The sequence below is a fragment of the Dipodomys spectabilis genome, unplaced genomic scaffold (assembly GCF_019054845.1).
Source record: "Dipodomys spectabilis isolate Male_0828 unplaced genomic scaffold, ASM1905484v1 ptg000174l, whole genome shotgun sequence".
NCBI lineage: Eukaryota > Metazoa > Chordata > Mammalia > Rodentia > Heteromyidae > Dipodomys > Dipodomys spectabilis.
The window spans coordinates 8,870,520-8,892,500 of NW_024870851.1; the positions used below are offsets into that span (position 1 = coordinate 8,870,520).

Below are 21,981 nucleotides of genomic sequence, written 5' to 3' on the forward strand. Positions count from 1 at the left end.
CAATATATTTTTTCTGATAATAGCCCAATTTATTCTTACTCACTTATTGCCTTATTGAGGACTTTATTACTCTTGGAATTTTCCAGGGGTCTAATTTAAAGTAACAGTAACTTTTGCCTTAGCCTTGGAAAGTGTACACTACCTTCTAAACAAGTATCATCTGAGTTAAAACACAAACCTAGAATAGACTTGCAGAAGCTGGTAAAATGAGTTTTAACAAACTACTACCCCACTCCAAAACAGGATATTTTAAAACATGATCCTTCAGATACCTTGTCTTTAAAGTGGAGACATTTGTATCAGGAAAATTTTGATGAGATCAAATGAAATAATTATGGATTAATTAACACCCCTTTTCCGTTTTACTTCCTTGTTTTTAATTTTGTTAACAAACTAGTACAGAAGTTCCATTTGCATTGGTTTCAATGTCTCACTGTTATTAAGTTATTATTTTTATAGAAATCATTGACTAGATTTTCTTGAGATCTTTCGCATTAAGCAAAGTGACAAAAATAAAAATACCTATATATTCCAATTAATGCATGGATTTCCTCTAAATTTGTAACATATTCATTGTGTATAAGAAGCAAATTATTTGGGTATAATCAATATAATTTTGTGTTTGCTGAAGTTACTACCATAAGCAAACTCAGTATAATTTTCTTTAGGAATTTTCATTAATAAGCATTTAAGAATTTAATCCAAATATGTGGTGTATTTCTTAACAAACCAGTTGACAGCCTTGTGAAATTAAATTTTTACAAATGCTATCAAGATTTCCTGTGTCCATTTTATGAATGATCCTTACTTAAAGTTTTTGTATGATTAGAAAATAATATGAGATAATCAGGAACTTATTTCCAACTGTACTATTTCCAACTTATGCAGAACTATGCATAGGTAATTGTGTGTGTGTGTGTGTGTGTGTGTGTGTGTGTGTGTGTGTGTGTGTGTGTGTGCTGGTCCTGTGCTTGTATTCAGGGCCTGGACATTGTCCTTAAAGTTTTTTGCTCAAGGATAATGTTTACCTCTTGAGCTACAACTCCATTTGGGCTGATAATTGGAGATAGGAGATTCATAGGTTTTCCTGTCTAGTCTGGCTTTGAACCAAAATCTTAAGGTAATTTTTAATCCTACAAAACATCATTGAGGATACTTCGAAAATAATTCATAATTTTATATTAGGGTCAGTGTAGAGAAATATTATGTAAAAATTTTTTTCAGAAAAAATTTGGACCAATGATTGATAGAACAAAATAGAATCACATTAGGTTCAAATGTTGATTGAGAGAACATAATGGAGTCACCTTACTTTGGTGTGCTCAACCAGTGACTATATATACAGCTGCCACACTTGGTAGGTCAAGAAGCTCAATCAGATCAGCCTTTGAAGTACTTAGTTATATATTCATTCCTTCATCAAGTAAACCAATAGTAATTATGCACTTTTTGTATACGTCAAACTCTTAACAATGAAGGAAGATAGAATTGTGAATAAAGCAATGCCCTTTACCCAGATAAATATGGTAATATGGAGAAATCAAAAGAAAAGGGTAGGAATTAAGGATGAGGTGTAGGAACTATCATGTAAAAGTGGTTGTTTGAAAGTCTTTCTAGGAAGGTGACACTTGATGTATAGTCAGTACACATGGACCCTATAAATATGAGGAAGCGTATTTTGGGCCGAGTAACTATGGAACTATCAAGAGGTAGGAAATGTGTAACATTTAAGGAAAATCAAGGGGCAAGAATGGGTTGGACGAACTGAAAGATGAGTAGTAAAGACTGACACTGGAGATTGGAGTAGAGGGCAGGGCAGAACCCAAGAGTTATGAAGGACTGAAGTCCTCCAAAGGATCTGACTGTATGACTCACAACTCACAAGGAAGAGCAGGTGGTTCACAATGGCAGAAGCTGGAAAATTAAGGTTCCTGCAAGAATTCAGGTGTGACGTGATGGGGACATATACTAACATGACAGAATTAGAGATGGGGTGAGTGTAAGATTCTTAGTATATTTTGTAAGTTAAGGATTTGTTGGTGATTACAAAAGAAATACAAAAAAAAAGAAAGAAAAATAACAGGAGTCAAAGATGACTCCCTGTTTGCTGCCTCAAAAACTGGAAGTATACTACTTCAACAATAAAAGATGAGATGGCTTATCAGGATGGGAAATTATGGATTCTTTCACTTGCATTAGAAATAATTTCTGAGCTTCAAGAGCTGAGGTAGAACTAATTCCCATTCACATCACTACTGGCCTCCAGAGGGTTTTTGTTGTTGTTGTTACCAAAATGGGAACAGAAAAAAAATCAAAGGAAGTATAAGAGACAGTAGTCAGAGCAGTGATTTTATTGAAGATGGGTGCTAAAATGATTTTGTTTGTTCATTGTCTCACATCTATTGATCATTTTCAGCTTCATAAATATCACCTTGCTAATGTGTTTTATTGATTGTGTTGTATTTTGCTCCTCTTATCCCTCTTCTTCTTTGTAAGCCATGTCTTTCTTAGGTCGTGAACTGTTCATCATTAGTCTCAGTTTTACAAGTCTTAGAACAATATAATTAAGAATATTACTTGACTCCTTTCACATAGTTTTATCTTTATGTGGTTGTACAAAGGAGTTGCCCTTTGCCAAAGCAGTTTATGAATACATTCAACATTCTCACCCACCCTTGTTGACTCACTGCTTGGCTCACTTTCCTTAATTTTTAGGATAGGTATTGATTTTTTGCCATTTAACAAAGCAGTCTATGTAAACAATCCATCTTGAGCTGTGTCAACCCTTTAACATCTTCATCTCCCTCCAACCCATCCCTTTCCTTATTTTTCTCAATTCTATGGCATATATAATGAATTCTTGCCTGCGTTCTACCACCTTCCCCCTTCATCCTTCTACCCAGCTCTCCTTGGCCTCACCACCCCTCCCCAAACCCACACCCTGCTCTTCATAGTTTATTATATTATTTCATTTATAATCACTTGCATACCACCCAATGTTTTATTTATAGATTAATAGGCACATTATAGCTACCACAAATGAGGGAAAACATGCAACCCATGTTTCACTGGGTCTGGCTTATTTCACTTAATATAATTTTTTCCAAGCCTTTCCATTTCCTTATGAATGGTATCACTTTTTCTACTAGATGAGGAGAATTCCATTGTATATATACACCACATTTTCTGGATCCATTTACTCACTGAGGGTCACAAAGGCTGATTCCATATCTTGGCTATGGTAAATAATACTGCAATGAACATGGTTGTACTGGTGTCTTTACTATAGCCTTGTTTATACTGTATTGGATAAATGCCCAGAAATGGGATTTGCTCTAGTTTAGTTTAGTATTTTGAGGAACCCCCATACTGCTTTCCAGAGTGGTTGAAAAAGTTCACATTCCCAACAACAGTGTAATAGAGTTCTCTTATGGCTTCATCCTCACCAGTATTTGCGATTGTTTGTTATCTTGATAATGGACATTCTAAGTGGGACATTCTAAGGTGGAATCTCAGTGTTGTTTTGATGTTTATTTCCTTTTGGCCACAGATATTGAACATTTCTTCATGTGTCTATTAGTCATTTTTACCTTTTTTGAGAAACCTCTCTTTTAAGAAATTAGACCATTTATTAATTGGGTTGTTGTTTCTTTGAGCATTTATGTAACTCTTTGATTCTACTGGATTCTACACTGTACTCTTTTGTGGTTATACAATTAGTGAATAATACAATCAAAGTATGAGTTAAAGAAAAATAATAACTTTTCCTTCAAATACTGTATTTTCTGTTAATCTGGTAGGTAGAGACAAAACTCATGTCTCCAACATGTCCTCAATTTACCAACTTCTGGTAAATAATTCTGTCCTGCAGGATAGAATAACCAGTTCTCTCCCAGCTTTATTTTCATTTCTTTGGGAAAAAAGTTAATACAACATTTGTCTTAGAGAATGCTGATATTTTAAAGAAACAGTTGAGAAATACTGTTTTTCCTGATCTAGTTTTCATTAATTATACTGATCATGTTATAATTTTTATTAATGACAATCTGTTTTTGAAGAGGGCAGTAGTTTCTTCTTTACTTGAGATCATTGGTTTCACATGATGAAATCCAGCATAGACTTTATGTAATACATCATGAGAGCAGATTAATTAAGCCTCTGAAAAGACATAGCATTCACCCAATAGGGCTCATTAGAATGTTTGAGAGATTCTCTGGTGTTTACATTTAATTAATAGTCCTTTTAAAGAGAAGATGTGATAATGTTGCCAACCAGCTATGTTGGAAATCTCTTGGGATATGCCTTTGCACAAATGCCAGACTGGTGACTGAGCACAGCAGCCTCAAACAAGAGTAAGAAAGTCTCTCAGGTTTGATAAGCCCTGTAGGTAATTGTAAAGCTTCATCTCAGATATTTACTTTCATAATTGGAATTGTTAGTGTTTTGTTCTTTCTCCAACCATGAAAGTAATGTTTTTCTTGAATTTTAGGACTGACAAGTACCCAAAAGCAAAAATTTGTGACTAAATGAGTAATTCTTTTTTAAACAATTTTTGTAATTGAAGCATTTGATATTAATTCTAAAGTTTTACACGCTTGTAAAAGGAATAGCATCTCAAACTTTCTCAATGTCTCTAGTATTTTTGGCATAAAGTAAATGACCTGGGAGTTACTTTTTAACTCTACTTTTTACTGTATTATCATATCATTTTTAATGTTTTTTATTGTGAAAATACCGTACAGAGGATTTACAATTACATGAGCAAAGTAATGAGCACATTTCTTATCAAGCTTGTTGCTTCCTCCTTTGTTTTTCCCCTACCATCCCTGCCCTCCCATCTCCACGATTACACTCCACCCCCCCCCCCAGCCAAAGTTGTAAAGATCGTTTTCAACATAGCATCTTGTACATCTCATTGTTGCAATGGGTCCACCTATTTAAACAATTTGTTTTTTCCCTTCCCCTCTCCAAATTATACCAAAATCAAATACAATGAAAACAGGGGTTATACCATGGGGGAGGGACATACAAAGCAACAAAAATATCACCATATCATTTTTATCAAATGATTGTCTTAATATGGGTGTTTCAGAATAGTTATTTTATTTATAGTGATAGTGGATTTTAGAGGGCCTGAGAATATGTTGTGTCCTTACCACTGCACATGTTATTCACCTCTGTTTCTTTCTTTCCATGTCATATTTTTAATTCTATAAAATTCTAGGATTTATCAAATTGTACTTATCAGAATATGACAATAGCTACATGATAAATGAATACCTTTCTCTAAGTATTTAGTCTTTTTTTTTAATGAATATCTTTCTCTAAGGATTTAGTCCTTTGTTGTCAGTTGTGGGGCTTGAACTCAGGGCCTGGGTGCTGTCCGAGTTTCTCTGTGCTGAAGGCTAGCACTCTACCTGAGCCATGGCAACACATCTGGCTTTTTCTGAGTGGCTTATGCCCAGGCTGGCTTTGAACCATGATCCTCAGATATCAGCCTCCTAAGAAGCTAGGATTATAAGCAGGAGCCATCTGTGCCTGACTAAATTAGTTTATTTTTAACTACCTAAAATGAAAACCTTAAAAATAGGTGCCCCAAACCCTTCTAACTGTTCTTATTCTTCTGTTTTGTACTTTTCATCTAAAAGGAGTATTTCATTCAAAAGTTTGTGAAGGAAACTAAATATAGTAACACTTTTTAAATTTTTTCCTTTTCTTCAAAGTAATTCTGGTTGTTTATTTTTATTCAAATTAATATTTTTTTCAATTATTTTAAATTTAATAAATTTAATTTGCTTTCTTCAAGAAAACAACATTGATGAGCACATTGTTTTTATTATAAATTGTGTTTATATTTATAATGTGGAACACATAATTTATATATAATAATATTCTACCCAACCTTCATTATTGTATGTATTTTTTGTATATGTAATTGGCTCTTATAGAATGCTTTTATTCAATTTAGCTGAGCTGTTTATTTATAGACACCCTGTAATTGTAATTGATAACAGATATAGTTTTAATATGAAAGCTGGTTAGTGTTTTCACTAAAGTTAATCAACAAAATGAGAGAGATATAAAGAAACTATGTCAAGATCTCACTTATCATTAATTATATCAATGGGTGTTTTAATAATCAGATAAGAAGTAATAACCAGATGATTAAATAATGTTTGATTAACTGAAGTACATTTTTTCAATTAGTTATGCATTACAAAATATAGTGCATTTCCAACATACTATACTTTTGCTATTCATGTTTATTTATGTTTGCTCCATCACCTTTTATATGAGCCCTAAAAAAAGTCAAGAAGCTGGGGTGTGTAGCATTTGAATATTTTCAGAGTATAAAGGTGTTATCATGACTGAGTTCATTCAGACCACTGTTGTGACTTTGCTGAGTACATAGTTAAAAAGAGATGCATGAAGCCAGGTGCTGATGGCTGACACTACTCAGGAGGCTGAGATCTGAGGCTCACTGTTCAAAGCCAGCCCAGGCAAGAAAGTATATGAGACTCTTATCTCCAATAAACCACTAGAAAACTGGAAGTGGCACTGTGGCTAACCTTGAACTGAAGAGCTGAAGGACAGCACCCAGGCCCAGAATTCAAGGCCCACAAATGAACAGAGACAGAGACAGAGAGACAGAGAGAGAGATGCATGATAAACAAGGTAATGTGTTTCCTCCATCCAGACAGATTAGACATAGTGAAATCAGGATAATAAATAGAAAGAGGTAAATTTTTTAGCATTGTTTATCTTTTTACTGAAGTTTATGTTTACATAGTTTAATTTCTAATAATGGCCCCATTTAACAACAGACTAGCAGAAGTTCATAACAATTGAATTATGAGATAATATTTTTATTTCAGTATTCAATATTTGACTCCTTACTATAAATATTTTATTTGCATGACCACAAAAGAAACAAACCAACAAAACCTAGTCCTGATCTTAGCTGGTACATATAGACTAATGATTATTGCACACTTTTCTTGCTCAGATTTTCCTTCTGCACTTTAGCTTCCCACATCCAAGTATTTACCAGGTGTCTGTGTTTAGACACCTTAAACTCCTAACTTCTCAAATCAGCCACTACTTTTATAGCTTTCATTTAATTGCTGATATGAGTCACCAAATCTTGTTACTTTTACCTGAAAATATTTCTTAATATCAGAATCTGAAATAATTGCCTAGTTTGGGATCTTTTTTCTATCCTTCCCATCTCCATTACCCCTTCTAACTTATCTTTACACACCATTGGTGATATTCATTTAATTGCATAAATTGCCTATATTGTTTCTGCTCATTGTTTTCCCTTCTTTCTTCTACAGGTCATAGGACTAACTCCTTAAAGCAGGGTAAATATTTCCTCAGACCCTTGACTCTTGTGTGCATCTTGCTTTCCTCCTAATTTGGAGCTGGTTGTAAATCCTATCTGTAACACTTAATACTATACTCTTTTTTTGGGGGGGGGGAGTCCAGTCGTGGGGCCTGAACTCTTGGCCTGGGTGTTGTCCCTCAGCTCTTCAGCTCAAGGCTAGCACTCTACCACTTGAGCCACAGCGCCACTTCCGGCTTTTTTTTTTCCCTGCTTACGTGGTGCTGAGGAATCGAACCCAGGGCCTTAAGCATGCAAGGCGAGTGCTCTACCACTGAGCCAACTTCCCAGCCCCACTATACTCTTTTTTTAAATAAGTTTTTTATTGTGAAAGTACTGTACAGAGGATTACAGTTATATGAGTAAGGTGATGAGTACATTTCTTATCAAGCATTGTTGCCTCCTCCTTTGTTTTTCCCCTACCATCTCTTCCCTCCCACCTCCATAACTACATGCCCCAACCATGCCCACTTAAATTGTAAAGTTCATTTTTCAATGTAGTGTCTTATACATCTCATTGTTACGAGTAAACTTATATCCTTATTTAAACATTTTGTTTTTGCCCTTCCCCTCCCCAAATTATAGTGACATCAAATACAGTGAAAACATGGATTATACCATGGGTAAGGAACATACAGAGCAACAAAAAAAAAAAAAAATCACGTGGTACCTTATAAATAAGTTAGAAACAATAGCAAGAAAGAAAAAAACCACTTGTACTCTTGCCCTGGAATCCTTCCTGAAGTACTTTTTTTTTTTTTAACTTATGCCTTGAATCAGTTCTGGCCACACTCATCCAGGATTCCTCTTGTGACCTTTTCTCAATAAACAAGCCAAGTTAGGTAGAGTTCCCCGACCCACCCATTTCCAAAATGCTCTCCTCATATCTGTCATTTGTGTTTGACAGTTCCAGTCATTTGTTTCTGCATCCATCTACCTACCCAAACCAAAAGTGAATTCCCTGAGAAGAAACCACCTACAGAGATATGAACATAGAATACATAAATAAATGATTGATGGGTAAATAAATTGATTAATATGATTTTATACCTAAATAGTCCCAAACTAGATGTAAAATACTTAAAGAATAATTTTGTTGAACTTCATACCAGTGGCTTATACCTGTAATACTAAAACTCAGAAGGCTGAGATCTGAGAATTGTGATTTGAAGCCAGCCTGGGCAGAAAGCCCATGAGAATCTTATTTCCAATAAATAACTCAGAAAAAAAGTGGTAACTGGAAATAGTTCAAGTGGTAGAGAGTTAGCCTTGAGCACAAAGAGGCTCAGGGATAGTAGTCAAGCTCTGAGTTCAGGCCCCATCGCCACATAGAATTTTTTTAAGAATAATTTTGTTTACATCTTTTTTGCATTTTTTATTGTAAAGATACTGTATTATAGGGGTTACAGTTACATGAGTAAGGCATTGACTACATTTTCTATCAAGCATTGTTACCCCCCTCCTATGTTTTCCCCTACTATCCTTTCCCTCTCCACCTCCCCAACTACTTCTGCCCCCCCCCCCGCCCCAAGGTTGTAAAATTCATTTTCAAAGTAATATCTTGTATGTCTCACTGTTACAATAGGTCAATCTGTATCCGTATCCGTGTTTCAGCATTTTTTTATTTCCCTTCCCCTCCCCAAATTAGAAAAATGTATATAAAAGATGCTGGGCACCAGAATCAAATACAGTGAAAACAGGGGTTATACCATGGGGGAAGAACATACAAAGAAACAAAATAATCATATAGTACATTAAAAACAACAGCAACAATGAAAAAAATCTTTTGTGTTCCTATCTTGGGGTTCATTTTTCTTAACATCATCTTATATGGTCATTTGTACATAGCTTTTCTACATGTCTGGTATGATTATCCTAGATGTATACTAGTTACCGTGAATAAGGGAAAACATAGGACCTATGTTTCTTTGGTTCTGGCTTAATATAATTTTTTCCAAGTCCTTCCATTTCCTAACAAATGGGGCAGTGTCATTCTTTCTGATGAAGGTATAGAATTCCATTGTAAATATATATACCACATTTTCTTGATCCATTCATCTACTGAGGAGCATCTGGGTTGGTTCCATATCTTGATTACAGCCATTCTAACTGGAGTGAGGTGTATCTCAATGTCTTTTTGATTTGCATTTCTTTTATGGCATTTCTACATGTGTCTATTGGCCATTCTTATTTCCCCTTCAGAGAAGTCTCTCTTTAATTATTTAGCCTACTTATTAATCAGGGAATTGTTTTTTTGAGGATTTGTTGTTGGGGGACTTAATTTTTTGAGTTCTAAGTATATTTTAAATATGAGGCCCTTGTCTGTTGTATGGCTAGTGAAGATCTTCTCTCAATCTGTGGGTTTTCTATTGACCTTGCTAGCTATGTCCTTTGCTATGCAGAAGCTCTGCGGCTTCATGCAATCACATTGGCTCAACCTTTCTTTAATTTGTTGGGTTTCTAGGTCTTCATTAAGAAAATTTTGTTGATTCTATGGTTTTTGTGGATTCTAATTTGTTTAATTCTGATTTAATTTTAATTATTTCTTTCCAACTACTGGATTGGTGTTTAGCTTGCTGCTCTTTTTCAAGGAAGTTCAGATGTCTCATTAAATTGTTGGTTTCAGATCTCTCCAATTTTTGATGTAGGAACTCACAGCTATAAACTTGCCTCTGAGTACTGCCTTTGCTGTGTCCCAGAGGAGCTGGTAATTTTTGTGTTCGTTTTTGTTGAATATCATGAACATTTGAATTTCCTTTCTAATCTCGTCCATGACCCATTGGTAATTCAACAGTGTATTGTTCAGCCTCCATGTGTTACAGAACTTTCTTTGGTGGCTTTTGGTATTGAGTTCTAATTTTATTCCCTTGTGGTGTGAAAGAATGCAGGGCATAACTTCAATGTTTCTGAATTTGGACAAGTTTGCTTTGTGACCTAAAATGTGGTCTATTTTGGAAAATGTTCCATGTGCTGCTGAGAAGAATGTGTATTCTGATCTTGCTGGGTGAAATATTCAGTAGATGTCTGTTAAATCTAGTTGATCTATGCAGTTGTTTAGATCTTCAGTTTCTCTGTTGAGTTTTTGCCAAGTTGATCTATCTAGTGAGGATAGTGGTGTGTTAAAATCCCTAAAAATTAATGTCTGTGGATCTATGTGAGATTTGCAGGAAAATAGTGTTTCTTGAATAAATTTGGGTGCTCTGTTGTTTGGTAAATATTTAGAATTGTAATATCCTCCTGAAGGAGAGATCCCTTAATTAGTATGTAGCAACCTTCTTTATCACTTCTCACTAATTTTAATTTGAAGTCTATTTTATCCGATATTAGGATTGCAACTCCTGCCTGTTTATGGGGGCCCTTTGCTTGGTAGATTTTATTCCAGCCTTTCACTTTCAAAATGTGTTTGTTTTGATGGGCAAGGTGTGACGCTTGAAGGCAGCAGATGGAAAGATCTTGCTTTTCAATCCAACTAGATAGTCTGTCACTTAATGGGAAAGTTAAGTCCATTAATGTTGAGAGTTAGGACTGAGAGGTGTTTGGGAGTTCCTGCTATATTACCCACCTTCTTGGGGACTGCGACAACCTGGTTCTATGGTTCTTGAATTCTCAGTGTGGGTCCACTGGCCTTTATTGTCCACTGGTGGTTTCTTGGCCTTTATTGTGGTCTTGTTGGTTTTCTATGTGTAGGACATCTTTAAGTATCGTTTGTAGGGCTGGTTTGGTGGAGATAGTTTATTTCAGTTTTTCTTTGGATGGAAAGTTGTTATTTGACCTTTGGTTATGAAGGAGAGTTTAGCTGGATACAGTATTCTTGGTTGATAGTTGTTTGTCTTTAGGGCATGGCATATGTTATCCAGGCTCTTCTTGCTTTAATTGTCTCTGCTGAGAAATCTGAGGTGATTCTAATTGGTTTCCCTTTGTAGGTGATTGATCTTTTGTCCATGACAGCTTTAAGAATCCTTTCCTTGGTCTGAATTGATCTTGTGCGGATTATAATGTGACAGTGGGATGTCCTCTTCTGGTCTTGTCTATTTGGGGTTAGAAAAGCTTCTTGTATCTGAATAGGCCTACCTTTTTGCATGTTTGGGAAGTTCTCTGCTAGGATCCTGCAAATGAAAACAACACTGAGATATCACCTCACCACAGTTAGAATGGCTGTAATCAAGAACTCTAATAACAACAGATGCTGGAGGGGATGTGGACAGGCAGGAACCCTACTGCATTGTTGGTGGGAGTGTAAACTTGTTAAACCACTTTGGAAAGTAGTATGGAGGTTCCTCAAAAGACTCCACATAGAGCTCCCCTATGACCCAGCAATCACACTTTTGGGCATCTACCCAAATGATCAAAACCAAGACCACACTAAAGCTACCAGCACAACTATGTTTATTACAGCATTATTTATCATAGCTAAGATAAGGAACCAACCCAGATGCCCCTAAGTAGATGAATGGATCCAGAAAATGTGGTATATATATATATACAATGGAATTCTATGCCTCCATCAGAAAGAATGACATTGGCCCATTTGTTAGGAAATGGAAAGACTTGGAAAAAATTATATTAAGTGAAGTAAGCCAGGCTCAAAGAAAAATAGGTCCCATGGTTTCCCTTATTTGCAATAACTAGTATATGTCTGAGACAAGCAGAAAAGGTCATATAAGTTGACGTTAGGTGAAATGAACCCCTAGATAAGGACACAGTGTTTTTTTTTTTCTTTCTTGCTATTGTTTCTAACATATTTATAAGGTGATTTTTTGTTGCTTTGTATGTCCCTCTCCCATGGTATAATCTCTGTATTCACTGTATTTGATGATGGTATAATTTGGGGAGGGGAAAGGAATAAACAAATTGTTTAAATAGGGATACAGGTGGACCCATTGCAACAATGAGGTGTACAAGATGCTAAGTCGAAAAACAAACTTTACAACTTTGGCAGGGGAGAAGGGTGAGTGTAGTTGTGGGGATGGGAGGGCAAGGATGGGAAGGGGAAAAGCAAAGGAGGAAGCAACAATGCTTGATAAGAAATGTACTCATTTCCTTGCTCATGTAATTGTAACCCCTCTGTACAGTATTTTCACATTAAAAAAACTTATTAAAAAAAAAAGAAAATTTTGGTCTGTGCCAAGGAGACCTAGGGTTTCTCCTATTCTTCCCTATAATGTTTTCAGGGTGTCTGCTTTTACTTCGAGGTCTTTGATCCATTTGGAATTGATACTGGTACAGGGTGATATATAAGGATCTAGCTTTAGTTTTCTACAGGTGATTACCCAATTTTTCCAGCACCATTTACTGAAGAGGCTGTCTTTCTTTCATTCTATTTATTTAGCTCCCTTATCGAAGATTAGGTGGCTATAGGGTCTATGGGTTCATTTCTAGGTCCTCAGTTCTATTCTATTGGTCCTCAAGTCTGTTCTTGTGCCAGTACCAACCTGTTTTGATTACTATGGCTTTGTAGTAGAGTTTGGTATTGATATTCCTTCATCACTGTTCTTTCTGCTGAGGATTGTCTCTGCTATTTAGGGTCTCTTATTGTTCCATATGAATTTTTGGATAGCTCCTTCCATTTCCTTGAAGCATGAGGTTGGAATATTGATAGGCATTTACATTGAATTTGAAGATAGCCTTTGGCAATATTGCCATTTTCATATGTTTACATCTTTTAATAAAGATATATTTCTTTTAGACTTAATTTTAGAAATTGTTATTGCTTTTCACGTTGTTTATTAAAATGTTTCTCAAAAAGATTTTAATAGAAGAATAGAAGCATCTCCAATTATATTATTAAATAAGAAAACTTCAAATCCATTTGCCCTCAGAATTCCTTAGAGTTTAGTTCATTGATTCACTAAGTCATCATCATTCATTCATCAAACCAATGTGATTTTAAACAGCATGGAAGAGATTGATAAGAAATCAGAGCCCAATATACTAAACATTTAAAATGATTGATAATTCATAATAAAACACTATGCAATTTAGAAGATGAGAGAAAATGGCCTCCAAATTGAGTGTACCTGAAACTATAGGTTTAGGCATTAGAAATTATCTAGTTGTGGGTGCATCACAGAAATAGATTTCAATTGATAACATATACTTTTTATTAGTCTAAATGTTTTAGTAGATGCATAGTCCTCACATAATAAGCTCTGTAAGTCACCACAAAGATACATTTTCTGGGTAATTAGTCATGGAGAGAATATAAATCAAAATCTCGACTTATCATTACATAACTGCTAGAATGGCTCTGTTTTTCTGTCAGTGCCATTTTGTGTAGGTGAAGGTAAACAGGAACTGGAAACCTCATTCATTGTTACTTAACCAGTTTATTTATCCTGGATATTGAGGCTTTACATGCATGTCTTTCTGGTTAGGTTGTGTACGAAGATTCCCATGCTGCCAAGTTAACATAGACTCAGGAAAAGGGAAAATCTGGTGGAACATCCGAAAAACCTGCTACAGGATAGTAGAACACAGTTGGTTTGAAAGCTTCATTGTTCTCATGATCTTGCTCAGCAGTGGAGCTCTGGTAAGTGATCTCACACCTAAGTCAATAAACTGATTGCCAGTACTTTTAATAAATGATCTGGAAGATAAAACATCGAAACAGTTTGTTTTTTAAAAACTGAAGAATTAACTCTTGTGACTATCAAGGACAAAAAAATTAGTGGTTTTCAGTGAATATTTAATGAGATCTTCGACATGCCCAACATTATTCATGCTTCCTTGAATACCAAGATGGATCGGACACAGGAACTATTCTCAGGAAGCTGAGTGGCTAATGGGGGAGGAGACAATGATTACAGAACAGGGTATATTTATAAATGGAATGTATACATAAAGTTATTAGCAAAGACAGCATGGTATACTTTGATTTTAGGATATTAGATTGTGCCCTGAAAAGTCTAGAAAAAATAAGCTTTATTTTCAGCCAAGCAAGGTAGTTTAGAGGACAAGGTATACAATGCTAAAAAGGCATAATAATTATCCAAGGGATTAAAAGTGGCCGAATTTCACAGAATGCTGTGGTAGGAAAAACAAGTACAGTTGTTCAGATAGTTTGAGAATGATTAGCATGAGTCAGTTCATGAGGAATGGACATGCTTTTATAGAGGAAGACTAATGGTAGTCTAAAAGCAGAATGAGACAAGTTTTCATTCATTCATATATATGTATATATATTTAGATGTACAAGTACTTTCTGTGCAGCTTGAAAGAGATCTGAGAGAGCTACAGGTTCACTGAGCTTTTGCTAATTGCCTTTCTTTCCTGCTGACTCTAGCAGAAATGAGCTATTAGTTGCTATTAGGATCCTGGGTCCTGCCAACTATCCACTAGAGATTTCCAAATACATCTTATACCTCAAAAACAGGAAATAAAATAAGAAGAGCACTACTTTACTTATTTGGTGTTTTCCAGGGAGGAATCTTAGCATTATCTATAACCAATGAAGTTAATACCATGAATATGATTGAGGAAGAGATTTCAAATATAAAAGAGAGGTTTAGAGTACTCCCTTGTTGAAAATGTCTAAAAACTAAGATGAAATTTTTTTTTTGGTCAGTCATGAGGCCTGAACTCTGGGCCTGGGCACTGTCCCTCAGCTCTTCAGCTCAAGGCAAGCACTCTACCACTCGAGCCACAGTGCCACTTCTGGCTTTTTCTGCTTATGTGGTGCCGAGGAATCAGGGCCTCATGCATGCAAGGCAAGCACTCTACCACTGAGCCACCTTCCCACACCTAAGATGATATTTTTGAAAGAGAGGATATTTAAAGACAGAATTCAAATGAATCATATGAGGACAAAAAGGAAGAATTTCAAAAAGTTAATATTTTTTATTTGGGGACTTGGTGCCCACTCAGGTACATATAAATGTACATTAACTTGTACATATAAATTGACAGGTTGAATTGAAACTCCTTGTACTACTATTTAAAGATAATTAGAAATGATAAAAAAATCTCTCTAAAAGTATCAATAAAGTTCAATACTTTGAGTACATATGTATTGTATTTTTGAATCTTTATCTAGATCTTCTCATTTAATTTTCAAACAGCTCTGTGAAGTAATAGTATTTTCCTCATTCTCTCAATTAGGAAGGTGAGTTTAAAATTTAGCTGGGTGTTCCAAGTCTAGTAATGGATAGAGCTGAGTTACAGAAACTTAGTTATGGTAAAACTTCACAACAATTGTTTTCTTCACTCATAAAAAGAAAATACCAAAAGTAAAATAAATAAATGAGTGGTAGCTGAAGTTAGTATCAGGAAAACTAAAGCCACAAATCAAGTAGATTTTGTATGATGACATCCTTGTCCTCTTGCTCCTACATCAAGGAAATCAGCCCTGGGACTTGGAAGCCTGCAGCTGAGCCCCGTCAGGCAGCAAGACCTGTTAGAATGAGGCCTACACTGATTCCCACTATTGTGAATCATGCTAGGAAACTGAACCCAAGATCTAAGAACAGGCTTCTTCTTCCTTAGGACTAACCCTCTTTGTTGTCATATTTTAATGACTGAGACATTGCAAATTTGTGTTTGAGTGCCTTGTTTGATTGCTCCAGAACTTGAAGAAAGGGAAAAGAAGTCCTGATATTTAGAATCCTTTCCTGAAGTTTGATTCTACTCACTTTCAGAACCTTGATCATTGCTGACACCTTTTTCATGCACTTAGCAGATCTATCCTTCCTCTGTCTCAACTTCCCTATTGTCTTTAATATTAATATCAGCCATTTGTTTTTTAATTGCTAAGGATAGTTTTTAAAATATTGACAGCATGACTTTGGACAAAAGAAGAATGACACAACTTAATGACCTTCAATAGATAACACAATGTTAAGACATGAAATTATAGATCCTTGAGATATCATTCTCCCACCAAGGTAAAGAGTGCTTCAATATCCCAAACATCCTCATGATTTAGTTTTGATTAGGAATAATTATTTTCAGCATCTTAGTGAGTCCCATTCTTCATTAGTTCTCAAGAGATTTGTGGCTACAACCATGAAATCATTGGGTCTCATTTAACAAAAAATTTGGAGAATAAATAAGTGCCACATTCAAAGAGTGAATTTAAAAGTAATTTGCAGAGTCAAAGTTGTTGATGAATGATGAAACATACTTGCAGAATTCCAAGAGAAAAGTCAATTATATTCTGTAGCCTTATTATACTACTATAATAATACATTTTGCAAACTCTTTTCCACCTCCTGCATTGTTTTTGTTATGATTGATGGTCGGGGACGGGGACGGGGGTGGGGGGGGAGGGAGGGTAGGTGGAATGTATAAACAAGGAGAAGTTACAAGTCCAATAGGTAGGTGAGAAGGGAAGTTCAAGATGAGAAAGTTTAAAAGAGGGACTGACCCTAGGATGGCATCTTAAATTGTCTGAACTCATTCAGTTTGAAAAGGAGAGAAGAGCATCAGTTGAAGGTAGAAATCACTGCAGATGTCAGAGATCATGAATCTGATAGAGGACTTTGGGTAATATATTTCCTCTGCCCTCTCCATGTGCTTCTGGTAGCAACTGGAGAGAACTCTTATGAAGTAGCATGAACTGGAAGGCAGCTGGCTCACAACAGTGCTGCAGTGTGTTCCTCTTACCTTCAGAACCCTATTTCCTGCTTTGGTTATAAATCATTAGTTCTAAGTTGTGCATAAATTGAAATTTTAATATTCTTTCAACAGGCTTTCGAAGATATCTATATTGAAAAGAAAAAGACTATTAAGACAATCCTGGAATATGCTGACAAAATATTCACTTACATCTTCATTCTGGAAATGCTTCTCAAGTGGGTGGCATATGGTTACAAAACCTATTTCACCAATGCCTGGTGTTGGCTGGACTTCTTAATTGTTGATGTAGGTACACTGGAGCAAATTGCAAACGATTATGCATTCTTAAGTTTCCTGAACATTTTCACCACATTTACATATTATCCAATTTTTACCTTTGATAGTTTCATGTTCGTGTTTTTAACCATATTTGTACAGGCAGTAGAAATGTGTCTGTGGTTAATAGTAGAACAGAAATTCTTCAACAGAAGTCATTTCGCTTGTGACTTCTCTCACATTCAAATAAACTTTTGTATCATGTTTTCTACAATCAAAGGAAAACTTTTAATTCTAATTTATATGTTGTTGCTTTTAATATTAAGAAGAGAGAGAAGAAAGAAAGAAAGAAAGAAAGAAAGAAAGAAAGAAAGAAAGAAAGAAAGAAAGAAAGAAAGAAAGAAAGGAAGGAAGGAAGGAAGGAAGGAAGGAAGAAGGAAGGAAGGAAGGAAGGAAGGAAGGAAGGAAGGAAGGAAGGAAGGAAGGAAGGAAGGAAGGAAGGAAGGAAGGAAGGAAATAAGAGAAGAGAAGAAAAAACTAGAGCGGGGTATTGGTGGCTCAGGCCTCGTTGCTAAGGAGGTTGAGATCTGAGGATTCAGGTTTGAAACATTAGCCCAGGCCAGCAAAGTGCATGAGTCTCACATCTCCAATTAACCACCAGAACTGAAGTGCAGCTATGGTTCAAAGTGGTAGAGTCCCAGCCTTGAGCAAAAAAGTTCAGGGACAGCGCCCAAGATCTGAGTTCAAACCTCATGACCAGATAAGTAAATAAAATCAAAAGCTAGAGAGTGGTTGAGTAATGGAAAAGAGTACCTTGTAAAGAGGAAACAGGTTTTTTCCCGAAATAATACTAATGTTACATTTACTGTAACATTTAACACCTCCTACTTTAACACCTCCTACTATATCAATTAATTTACTTGTCTCAAATAAAAGTAACAGCAAACTTGTAGCCAATGGGATTTTCTCCCCTAAATAATTTAAATATAAGGAAGTTGATTCTCAAATGTTCTTCTCTGGATAACTTCAATCTCTTAAATTACTAATACCTTAATTCATATTGAAGACATCCTAGATATTGTTCTTAGACATTGTCTCCTGGTACAAAATGGGAAGTAAATATTTTAGAAATTGTTGTTGTTGTTTTTGTTGAGGTTCTTAGTTTTGAGCCTGGAGTTTGTTCAAGCACTCAGACACTTAACTACAAATGAATATTTAAATGAATATTTAAACATGAGTTTTCTGAATGCACTTTCAGATCTAAATCTAAACTCATTGAGGAACTCCCTCTTCTGTTTGTAAAATGAATGTTGATTGCCTTTCTGTTCAATGATCTTTTTTGAAATAATTTGTGAAAAAACAATTTCTCTTGGATTCTGCGTATGGTCATTGTGGCTAGTCTTCTTTATTTGAGAAAGTTCTTAAAAGTTCAGGTCTATTTTAGAACCAATAAGATAATTTGATCTCTTATTCCCTTCAGAATAACTGAAAATTCTTTCACAAATTATAAATGATAAATACTGTGTCGATCCTCAGAAATGGAAGGATACAAGTAATTTGTTTTGTAGTGTAATCTTAAATTCATTAGTTTTGAGAAGGCTTCTGAAAAAAAAGGTTCACGCTCAGGCTTAGATTTAGTTGAGTCAATGCCACAGATTTATGGCAGCTTCGGAATCTTATGCCTTGGATTTTCGTTTCAACTAAAATTTGGATAATTGATCTAGTTAAATATTCCCATTTAGCAAACGATACATGACCACCAACTACAAAAAAATGTAAAAGTTATATGCATTGTTTTATTTTTTCTATTTTTCTTTTTTACTTTGTTTAGCTACCCCTGACATCCCTTTTGCTTTCAAAAGCCTCAACGGTACCAGTTTTGAGGTCATGTTGAAATAATGTGGCATAGAAACTTATATTGCTCGTATTCATCCTGTTTTAATGCTCTTTGAAATCAACATTTCCCTTTATAATTTATTGATTCATTAAACCAATTAATGTTTTTTTTTTAAACTTTCTATGCAGGTTTCTTTGGTTACTTTAGTCGCAAGCACTCTGGGCTACTCAGATCTTGGCCCTATTAAATCCCTTCGGACACTGAGAGCTTTGAGACCTCTGAGAGCCCTATCTAGATTTGAAGGAATGAGGGTAAGAAAACACTCAATTTCCTAACCTTAAGCACATATGTACAGATTTTAAGCCCGGTATTTCACAGTACATATTATTTTTAAAATGAACAAATAAACACCATAATCCTTCGTGTGTGTGTGTGTGTGTGTGTGTGTGTGTGTGTGTGTGTGTGTGTGTGTGTGTTGTGTATGTGTGTATGATATTGTTAAGAAATTGATCCAAACAGCTGTCATACTACCTTCATCCTTAAAGTAATATTTCTAAACTATTGGAATTATATCTAAATTGCATTTAATAAAAGCTAAAACTTTGATAGTTTCCTTTATTTCCCTATGGTGTGTAGCATCTAAGAAGATATTTATGGAGAACTAACAAAGTTAACACCAGTCTGCTCTATCTAGCATCTGTATTAACGAGCAATTCCTTCCTAACAGACATGCAAGACAATGGATATATTCTCTACAATCAGTCCTTATTGTTGCCTCTCTCCTTGAGTTTCTTCCTAGTCAGCACTGAGTCTTCTTTCTTCTGCTTGTGTTCCCCCATCTTGTCCCTGCTGTTTTAACCTCAACTCACCATCAGCAATGTAGCAGTCAAGACACTATCAATGCCAACACCTTCTTCCATTAATCTCAATTTGAGTTTGCCTTGTCTGTCTAGGCCAGCATAATTGCACATCATTCCACTATGATTGTTTACCTGAACTATTCAGTATATTACAACTTTGCAGGATGTTTGGGGGGCAATTACTAGAAAGAACTATGTGTCTGGGTGATAGGAATAACAGGGAAGAGTAGCAAGAAATAAGTGCTACAGAAGTTGCCATGGAGAAGGGTATGGTGGCAATCAATAGCAGAGAAATGATTCAGATTTCTGGCGGTCAATAGCAGAGGAAATGCTGAAGTGCAGAAATAAAAGGAGAATATTCCTTGGTTTTGGTTTTAGCTGAGACTGACAATGTCTATATTTGGCTAACTGCTTAAATAAAATTATTTTGAGACTTAAGATCATAAATTCAAGAAGACTGCTCTCATTTTGAAAAGCATCTCTATTTAAAGAGCTCAAACCATTAGAATACTCCTAATATTAATTCCATTTATGCAATTAATACTGGAGAATCTCCAATGCTGGTAATCCTGTGATTAATGACTTTATATGTGCATCTTACTTAATTTTTTATCATTTGTATTTGTTTCATTTCTGGAGTGTGCCAATTTCAGAATTTCATCTTATCAATATCAGGTTGTTTGTATATTAATATTAATTTGATTTTTGTTTAAGATTGCAATATCATGTTGCTTGTTTTGTGTGTTTGATAATAGTTTTACGGTGTGAACAATGAAATTTATAGCCCAGTGTTGACAGGAGTTAAGACTACCTCTGTCTTGGTATTGAGCATACAGTAGGGTAGACATTCAATACTGGTTGGGTGATTTGATGTCTTAAATATTTAAAGATGGTTGTTCTACTCTTTGTAATTGTACCTTGATGTTGCCTATGTGGCCTTTTCTGGTCATACTGAGTCTACTTTGTTTTGGATACTAGGTGGTTGTAAATGCTCTGATAGGAGCAATTCCTTCCATCATGAATGTACTTCTCGTGTGTCTGATATTCTGGCTAATATTTAGCATCATGGGAGTAAATTTGTTTGCTGGCAAGTTCTACGAGTGTGTAAATACCACAGATGGGACAAGATTTTCTACAAGTCAAGTTGAAAATCGTTCAGAGTGCTTTGCCCTTATGAATGGCAGTGCAAATGTGCGATGGAAAAACCTGAAAGTTAACTTTGATAATGTTGGACTTGGTTACCTGTCTCTACTTCAAGTCGTAAGTCACTACTCTCATGAGTACTTATTATGTTAGGAGCTGTTGAAGGGAAGATATGAGTCACTCCTTCAATAACTTGTTAAGAGGACTTAAAGATACATTTATGTTATGTGGCTTTCAAAAAAGAGTTATCTCTTTATGGTCATGAAGCGTAAGGCTTCTTGCATGTGAGAATTATTAATTCAAAATCTACTCTGGTATGACTTGAGCCCATCATTGTACCACCTAGATATTACTTCAGAAAAGAGTAGTCATTTTGTCTTTCTAGTTTTACCTTAAGGTAAGTGAGAGGGACTTCCTAATGGCAGAGAAAAACTTAAGAAATGGAGAGAAAAATGTTTCCTGCTGGAATCATAGAATTCTGTTCCACTTTGGAAAATAAAAGTTTATATGCAAACTTAACAGGTATTTGTAATAATTTGGAAGTACTTATTAGGAGAAATATTGAGAATTCTGATTTCTCTTAAAACAGTGTTTTTAGATTAAATTAGCATTTTGAAATACAGCAAAACTTACTAACAATATTAATAAATGTAAGCTTAAATAGAAAAAAAACTAGATGGAAGTTTTAGAATATGAACTGCATATTCAAATCTATAAATGGTATATTTACAGGCAACTTTTAAGGGCTGGATGGACATTATGTATGCAGCTGTGGATTCTGTTGATGTAAGTACTGATTCAAATATCACTAATTTATTAATTTATTTATATCACTGATTAAAATATCACTTTACAATTTAAACCATTTTAGGTTACTTGAGTGGTTTAAAACTATAGCTCCATGGATACCTTACATGTACAAATACATA

General features: G+C 35.2%; 1 protein-coding gene across 10 annotated transcripts in view; it reads left to right on the forward strand.

The window, feature by feature from the left end:
• Positions 1-21,981, forward strand: part of Scn9a (sodium voltage-gated channel alpha subunit 9) — a 74,813-nt gene that overhangs the window by 41,693 nt on the left and 11,139 nt on the right. For all 10 annotated transcript variants that reach the window (XM_042694111.1, XM_042694115.1, XM_042694113.1 and 7 more), the window contains 5 exons: positions 13,759-13,913; positions 17,069-17,242; positions 19,238-19,360; positions 20,888-21,169; positions 21,785-21,838. In XM_042694111.1, coding sequence (XP_042550045.1) covers positions 13,759-13,913; positions 17,069-17,242; positions 19,238-19,360; positions 20,888-21,169; positions 21,785-21,838 — 788 coding nt within the window. The remainder of the gene's footprint in view (positions 1-13,758; positions 13,914-17,068; positions 17,243-19,237; positions 19,361-20,887; positions 21,170-21,784; positions 21,839-21,981) is intronic.